The sequence below is a fragment of the Ptychodera flava genome, chromosome 9 (assembly GCF_041260155.1).
Source record: "Ptychodera flava strain L36383 chromosome 9, AS_Pfla_20210202, whole genome shotgun sequence".
In the NCBI taxonomy this organism is placed as follows: Eukaryota; Metazoa; Hemichordata; class Enteropneusta; family Ptychoderidae; genus Ptychodera; species Ptychodera flava.
The window spans coordinates 27,014,834-27,023,385 of record NC_091936.1 but is presented as its reverse complement, the minus strand read 5'-3'; the positions used below and the strand labels follow the sequence as shown (position 1 = coordinate 27,023,385).

The following is an 8,552-nucleotide window of genomic DNA, read 5'->3' as shown; positions in this document are numbered from 1 at the left end:
TTAAATTTGTCCCTCTAGTGATTGGCGATTAATGCAATACGAGTTACTGCATTCTCATCTGGAACACCTAGTGATGGCAGACAACTCAAGTTGCCTTGATGCTTGTCGTATGTACACTATGTAACTTAGTCTCATATGCTAGACCTTAAACCTGCGTCTGTGCTTGATTTGCGCTGCAAGCTGCAAATGACCATGGGTTATGGAAATTTGCAGTAGGTTGCAGAAACCAGTGGTAGCTCGCAGCCAGTCACTCACGGCTCAAATCGAGCAAAGAAGCAGGTTTGAGGTCTGGCATGCAAAACTTTAATATGTTACTCTGTGTGAATTTGTCACATGGGGATGCAAGTTAGGCTTGCATTCTTTTACAGGCAGGTCTTATGACTTTGACAGATAACCAGAGCACTGCTTTGTATTAAACTCTAGAGACTTACCATTCCACCTTCACAATCCAAGTAAAATGCATTGCCAGTGTGAGGGCAATTATACACCAAGCTCACTATCAAATTTAATGAAATAAATGAACACGAAGCCAGCCATGAACATTGAATTTTCAAATCAGTCTATCATGTAACTGTCCACACACCAATATACTTGGGTAGTTCAAATGGAATATGAGTGGACAGATTGTCAGTGTTGGGTAATATGGCTTGCTAAAAAATTCAATGAAATGATCTACATCCACCGTATAATACTGGTGGGAAAAAAAAAACCAACAAAGTATATTGTCGGTCAATATCAAGAGACAGACACCTCAGTTCAGTGTACACATATTTTTAATAGAAACAATGACATGGAAAATTGAGTGGATACATACATGTACATCACATACATGAAGCCGCTTTGAAATAAATGCATCTACATGTCTGTGAGGGCGCTGTATAACTACTGCAAGTACAGAAAGATTGCAGTTTTCTATAAAGAGAAGTGATTTAATTTCACATTGATAGCAATCATAGCAGATGATTTATATCATGTGAGTTGTTTCTTTCGCTGATATCTCATAAAATGCAGTTTCATTTCCTGTCAGGAAATAGTTTTGCTCCTTTTATTGAGCTTTATGGTGAAAATGGTTGACTTTGTCCAATTTAAAATAATCATAATTGTATGGCTACACACCAGCATTCACAGAAAGAATTTACAAATCGGGCTAAGAAACAAAGTAAGCTTAAGAAAACTGTACATCACAGATGAGACCTCACCATTTCAAAAAATACCACAGTAACTAACACAAACTATAAGCTACAAATATGTGATGTGGATAAATATCAATAGAAATTAGAGAATTAATCAGCAACTATGATATGTTTCTGTAATGGGATTGAAAAATCCTATTGATGATACAAAACCTGTCACATGCTTAGTTTTGACACGTCTACTATTCAGATTATTAATATCTTTGCAATGTAAATAAAGATCATGACATTTTGTGTTTTTAATCATTGGGATGATTTCATGGCCCTTCATCGTATACGGGAAATGGTATCAAAGAATTAAAATTTTGCTTCACAAGGAATCTGCAAGCATTTGCATGAAAGAATGTGCCATTAGCAATTCAGGATAGAATTCTGTGAGTATGGTTGGCTGTTACCAGTTATTCTATCAAACGGGTGAACGCATACCGACAAAAAATATCATGATTTTCAGTCACGAAGGGTCATAAAATTTTTGGTGTACAGAATTACGCATAGTAGAAAAATGTCAATGTCACATGACACTTGATATATTTGAGGACAGATCTAATGAAATAATAAAAGAAAGAGCTCTGGGTTAGTGAAGTTACTATCATTGATATTGAGCCAGCGCTTGCTAGAAACGTAATACTTAAAAAAAATCATCAGTTTCATGTAAATTTACGGTAGTTACTGGTTCACTCAGTGCCCTTGGCAACAGTTATGCAGTTGCTATGGCAACAAGACTAATTATTTACAAACAATGAACTGTTGGTTACACAGGCATAAATTAATGCAATAGCCCTTGCTGATTATCTAAAATAATTTGTGACATACAAAAGATTATGTTTTGTTTTGATACACAAACAACCTCCCCAACATTTCAATAGCAGAGTTTCTGATTTACTTTTGGAGGTCTGATATGAACTTGACCTTTGGAAACGAGTGTGGTTTATTCTCAATGACACAGACACTTTCAGAATTTAACAAATTTGACCAAAATGTATTTTAATTTTTTGTATGGAGTTTTCAGACTCAGACAGTTATAATGGATACTGAGAATTTTTTTGCCAGTCAATGCACACAACTGAAAAGACATATCACATAATCTTAGTACATGTTGACTGGACAACTTTTTACGGAAATAAATTCTTCCACACCATCATCAACACATTGTTTTTTGGGGGAGGGGGGCTAAATAATATGAAGCTTAGTATCTACACACAAGAAAACACAACTGTTGGTTAATGTCACAGATTCAGCAGAATTTAACAGTACTTTTAAAACCACGTTAGCAATGAAAATCATATATTGTCATAAAGTAGAAAACAGAGTACAAGTAAAAAGACATCTTTGAATAATTTTTCCCCTTCATCACCCAGTATTGTCAACCCTGTAATTTTTTTATAATAAGTTTATTAGGAATGTAAATATGGTTATTGGGAACATCAATGGTGACATAAGTGGTGGGAACACTGAAATCTGCAAATTGTAAAATGAAATTAGTGAAATTAAAAATAGATTTCGTTGTAAAAAAAGATCAAATTTACACAGCATAGTGCTCTGTTGAGCATTGTTAGACACACAACAAAACTAAAGTTTGAGGTGACTAAAATATCTGAATTAAAATCAATGAAAGTTGTTTGTGACATATTTTTGACATTTGGTCAGAGACAGCGGGACATTTATTTTGAGAAAATAATTTGTGGTTTAGTATGTGTTTTTGACCAATTTTGCTGTGTCAACAAACCACAGGAATAAAATGTAAAAGCTTTAACAGGAACACTGTCACCTGTTCAAATTTTGTTCAAATTTTGCCAGTTACCATGGAAAGAGGAAATCTAACCAATCACAGATTTTAAGCGGGTGGCCGCTTTTTAAAAACAGCGCCTTTACATTGACATGGAATGTCCCTTTGACCATATATGGGTATATTGAGATTACAGGTGACATGTAAAAGCTTTAACAGGATAATTTTGAGACTTGGATACCATTGTCAAAAAAGTACAGGAGGCAATCACGCCATCAAAATGTCATTATATCCCATGATCCTTAGCAGGATCACAACCTCTTTGGACAAAAGCAGACAACTATATCAAGTCATTTGGGAAAAAATGTTCACAAAAATTTGATTTCAATTGAGTCACTTTACAGTGAGCAAGAAAAATCCTTGTTGTATAAGTAGTACCTAGCATACAGAAAATAAATCCTTCACACAAACCATATTGACTCTATGCAGATATAACAAAATTATTTCAAACTTTTTGGGCCGATAAAATTTCACACGAAATTCGATATTTTTAAACAGTGGTTAAATTTTGTTTTCCTTAAAATCAAATCAGGACGCCATCAGTCTTGTAAAGCAAAAGGTTAAAAATCACCATAAAAACATGATAAAATTACCATCACCTAAGGATGAAAGGAGGACATGTCTAGTTATTAAAAGGTAGGATGGCAGTGAAAAACATAAAATGCTCAAAGACTATTTTAAAAATCAGAAACGCTTCCATTTTTGTGTCAAAATTTGTAATCGAGTAAAAGGATCAAGGGAACAGAAACATATGTCTCTCTCCCCTTAAAATGATTTTTGCCATGATTTCAAAAATGCTCTGGTTGAACTCTTATCATTTCACAGTAAAATGCAAATCGTTATTTCTTGATTACTGAGGACTCCTGTCAATGGTCGGCCATCTTTGTTGCACAACTTGTCAATTGTTCAGCTAAAGCTGAGGTTTTTATAATGAAAATGAGTGAATGTCTTCAATCACATCATGAGGAATTGGTTTTGTTTCATGCTTGTGGATGACGCATTGAGACTTGTAGGAAAATATAGAATTTGGAGACATTACATGGAGGGAAGGAACATGTAACATTTGATTTCCTCACCAAGATGGCTACCATTCCACACTGCAAATATTTCATGATTGCTACATGCTCACATTACATCACTGAATGGCTCCCTTTCAATGTTTTGCACAATGACACATTGAAACACTTTCAAACAAGAGGTTCCATGGAGGGTTATAAAGGTAGAATATTTGTAGTTTTATCATTCATGTGCCTGTATAGAGTTCGTTTTGAAAACTTTGACGGTTTGATTTTCAGCGATAGGTTAACAACAATGGCAAGGAAACACACATGGTTGTTGTTATCACGGCATCCACACTGTTTGAGGTTTTGCATGTCACGTCAACAGAACCAGCAGACAGGAAAAACCTTACACAGCACAGACACTGCACGATGACATTCAAATTGTGGTCCCCTTCTCATCATTGGTAAAAGTTGCAATTTGATTTTTTAAAAAAAGGTGGAAATTTACATCCTGGCCATTACCATTAGCATTGCCTTACTTTACAAAAATACCAGATGACCAGTGAAAATATTTTCTTTTCAAATAATCACATAATAACATTCTTCCGACGTGCCTGTTCTTCTACTTCTTTCATCCATTAAAAAATTCCATCAATTTGAGTTGATACCTTCAGCATCAGAGTTCAAATCACAGAAATTACCATCATCATTAAAAAATATTTCTCAAAGGCACTATCTTAATCCAATATTGTCAATGATTAAAAACATTTCAAACTTTCATCTTCTCATGGCTTTCCTGTATGTCTTCTTTCTGGGAAAACTCCAGCAAACCGTATCATGAAAGTTTTGAAGAAACAACGAAGACAAAAGTGTGCGACTTTTCCATCTTCGCAGTGGTTACAATTATTTTAGCATGAGTGGGTTTCACGTAAAAAATTACTCCATCCGTAAATGCTCCTTTCAGATCACGGGAATTTCCAATCTCACAGTTCCGTTGTCATGAGTCGTTTCGTTTCTTTCGTTTCCTCCTCGTCTGGAATCGCGGCCACATGCCAGGGCGAAAGAATCAAGCTGCCGGACGATATCGGTCGGCTGTTTCCGTGACCAGGAAGGCTGGCTGCTTTGTCGTTGCCCTTTGGTTTGGATTCAAGGCTCTGAAAATGATGAAAGGGTGTACTGTTGATGTTTTGTCTTTGATTTCATACACATAGGATTATATGAATGTTGACACTTCATTTTATAAAGCAATCAATGTCAAAGGTTAAAGGTCACCATAAATTCAACCTTCCTGAGCATGGCTCAAGATGTTGACACTGAACTTGAAATTCATGCTGTTAGAATGCTTGGTCCATCATGCAACCTGGGAACAAATAGTTAGTCTCGTTTACCCTTCGGACCCTGCTTATGAGTACACAGGTCTGACCCTTCCACTCAAAAGAACAGGGTCATACCATAGCTTGGTGGTACACAGGTTGCACATGAGAGATAGAATTAGTACTTCTTTGTTGGAAATTCAAAGTTATCCAATGGCATGCTTCTGGGAGCGCTATGTTATATAGAATTCAGTACAATATTTGTCAATGTAACATAATTCTCATATCCTCGGTTATAAAAACTTAAACAACTCAGATTAGTGTAATATAATTATTTTCCACTACTTCAAGTATAAAGTGGCAATGTTATAATATAACCTCAAATAGGCAGAGTATGTCTTTTCTAGTCTCTGTTTCTAGCCACCTGTCAGTCTGCAGTATACAGGACATGATTAACACATGCAGTTTTGAATTTTGTCTGCACCAAGAGGATATGTCTTCATTATGTTAATCATACATTCTCATTTTTTTATTTGTTCTTTCATGGCAAAGACTATCCTCGCAATACGACAAGCCATTAAAAGTATTTCCTTTCGGTTCTATTTTGTAACCACTATGGTTGTTACACTCATAGTGTTAACAGAATAGAGATGCTGTACATGTACTGGTCAGGGATGGCTCATTAGATCTTAGAAGGGGGTGGTTAGGATGATACCATAGTAATCTTTATGGAGCTTTCTAAAAAGTTGGAACATGTTTGTTTCACACTTGGCACAGTGTGTAAACATTTTTCCACAGTCAATTCTTTTTCCCTAAATGTGAATTTTTTTTTTCCAAATAGGAGCATGGATGTAAAATTTGTTGGCAATTTCTGCTCTGTCAATTTTCCTTCTCATTTCACCATCCCTTCAAAAGATATAATGGCCTGTCCCTTCAGCTGGGGTGGAATGGTGCACAGCAAATGAAGGGAAGGGCAGGTGGGTACATTGCAGGCTAGGGGTAATAAAAAGGTGTATTTAATATTACTGTTATGAACTGACCGAATACTGCATTAAAAATGTGAATTATATGTATTTTTATCTGATGATACTGATGATAACTTCAGCTGTTCAAAAATAACATGCAGTTTCATAAGTTTGCCTGTGACATACTTGAAGTTTGCCCGGTGGCGAAGTCGGGCTTCTGACAGGGCTGTCAGGTGGACTGAACATCTGAAATAAAATATTCAATCTGCCATTAAAAGAGTTACTGTTTATACACAACCATGAATTTGTTAGTCATAAACTTGACTACAGTACATAGTGTTACCGGTAAAAGGCATGAATACTGTATATATTCAAAGCAGTTTTTTCAAATCTAAAAGAATAACCCATGCTGTGACAAAAAAAGTTTAACACTTGTCTTGTACATATGCAGATAGAGTGGTGTGAGGGCGCTGTTTATAAAACTAATCCTGTAATCGCTGAAAAGCAAAATATTTGTAAACATGCTGCATACTATTGTACGTGTGTGTCAGGCTTTCACAGGCAAAATACTCTTCTAACATGTGAGTTTCTTAATAAATCATTACAGGTTAGTTTCTGGAATAAGAAGATTAGAAATTTTAAGTCAAAAAATATGTGAAATACTGGATTTTTTCCTGATCCCTACCAACGAAAGCCCATCTTGTTGGGATGGGTCTGATGATTTCCGCCGCCGTAAAAATTTTGCATTCTGTGCATAAAAAGGAAAATCATGTAAATCATGAAATAGTATGAACAGAAATGTCACAGTGTAGGGAAAGCACTTTCAGGACAGAAACTTCTCATTGCCCATTCCACCAGCCCTGCAGTCATTCTGGCACAACTGTGAACCTCATCCCTCTCCATTTCTGTTGACACACATTATCCTTTGTCTTGAAAAACAATAGCACTATACTAAAGTTTGTAATGACAGGGTTTATGGTAAAAAGATCAGATTTCAGTTCTGGAAATATTACTACTCATTAAACCGTTAACTGATGAAATCAGATTTCATTTCTTTGGCAGTGGCTGCCGTCAATAGTATGCGCAATGATTAATGACAATGCAATGCTGTTCATCTAGCAGATGGGAAATTGTTGGAAAGATGTCTGAATACAACGAATTTTGATTTCATGCAAGGTTGTCCTGAGATCAGGGACAAGCTTTAACTGCCCTTGGAAACTCCATATAATAGATAGAAACAATTTCTACTGTTACTGGAGTTGTTTAAGAGAGTTGAAGATGATCATCAATGGACAGTACCATGCCACGTATCATGTGAACAATATTTTTCAAATCTACTTTCATCCATTATAGGAATATTTTGAACCATACAATTCTAAATAACAGGGATAAAAAAGATATATAATTGTGGGCAGTGCTGCTATAGACGTTTTCTGCAGCACACTTCACAACAATCATACCATAGTATTAATAAAGTACTGACAGAATCTCAATGAACACATACTTGTTTGCTCAGTAATGAAGTTGAGCCTTTAACTGGAGTGCTGGGAACCCTGGTAACCTGCATGGTTGGAGAAAATGAATAACAAACCAACTTATGATTTGTATTCGCCTTTGCAGTGAGCACTCATCAACATCATGGTGCAGCTACAGGACTTTGGTGAATGGAATCCAAGTACCGTAATCACAAGCTAAGAAATTCTTCAATTTAAAATTTATCCAATTGTCATATGAGGTCAAGTACATTCCAAGTTCTAATCTGATGGAATCAATGAAGACAAGTGGTGATGTTCATGAACAGACTGCTTTAAAAGTAATGTATCTTGTCGCAATGTAAAAGTTAGACTGGCAGTTACTGTGGGTCGTTGTGCGCACAGAAAGATCTGCACAACAGCCTGACAGAGTATATTGCTTCAATTTTGCAATCACCACACCACTACCACAACAGTCTGCTGAAATTCATTCCTTCCCTCTACTCCTTTGATATTTCTATGCCTACAGACTTGGGGCAAGTCTATATAGAAGTGACAAAGGCAGTATATCTGTGTTTCCTTGGAAGACAATTTTTGTCACTCTAGCAGGAAATCTACAGTGAATATACACTTTAAGTAATATTCACTAATGATAATGGTGCTCAGATATTTCATATCTTTGAACTGAGAATTATATTGTAAACAAAAAAGAGAAAATGATCAATAATGGGGCAAAATTGCATCACAGAACAGTCCCCTTTTTCAATTCTAAAGAAGTTTTGGACAGCAAAAGACTGATCTTGACAGTACCACAGAGATCTC

General features: G+C 35.9%; 1 protein-coding gene across 8 annotated transcripts in view; it reads right to left on the bottom strand.

Annotated features, from left to right (window-relative positions):
* Positions 1 to 755: 755 nt before the first annotated feature.
* Positions 756 to 8,552, bottom strand: part of LOC139140515 (band 4.1-like protein 5) — a 61,780-nt gene continuing 53,983 nt past the window's right edge. For 5 of the 8 annotated variants that reach the window (XM_070709837.1, XM_070709839.1, XM_070709840.1 and 2 more), the window contains 4 exons: positions 7,763 to 7,819; positions 6,944 to 7,006; positions 6,445 to 6,504; positions 756 to 5,134 (listed from right to left, as the gene is read on the bottom strand). In XM_070709837.1, coding sequence (XP_070565938.1) covers positions 4,964 to 5,134; positions 6,445 to 6,504; positions 6,944 to 7,006; positions 7,763 to 7,819 — 351 coding nt within the window. In that variant the 3' untranslated portion in view covers positions 756 to 4,963. The remainder of the gene's footprint in view (positions 5,135 to 6,444; positions 6,505 to 6,943; positions 7,007 to 7,762; positions 7,820 to 8,552) is intronic. The other 3 variants (XM_070709844.1, XM_070709845.1, XM_070709843.1) reach the window with 2 other exon arrangements.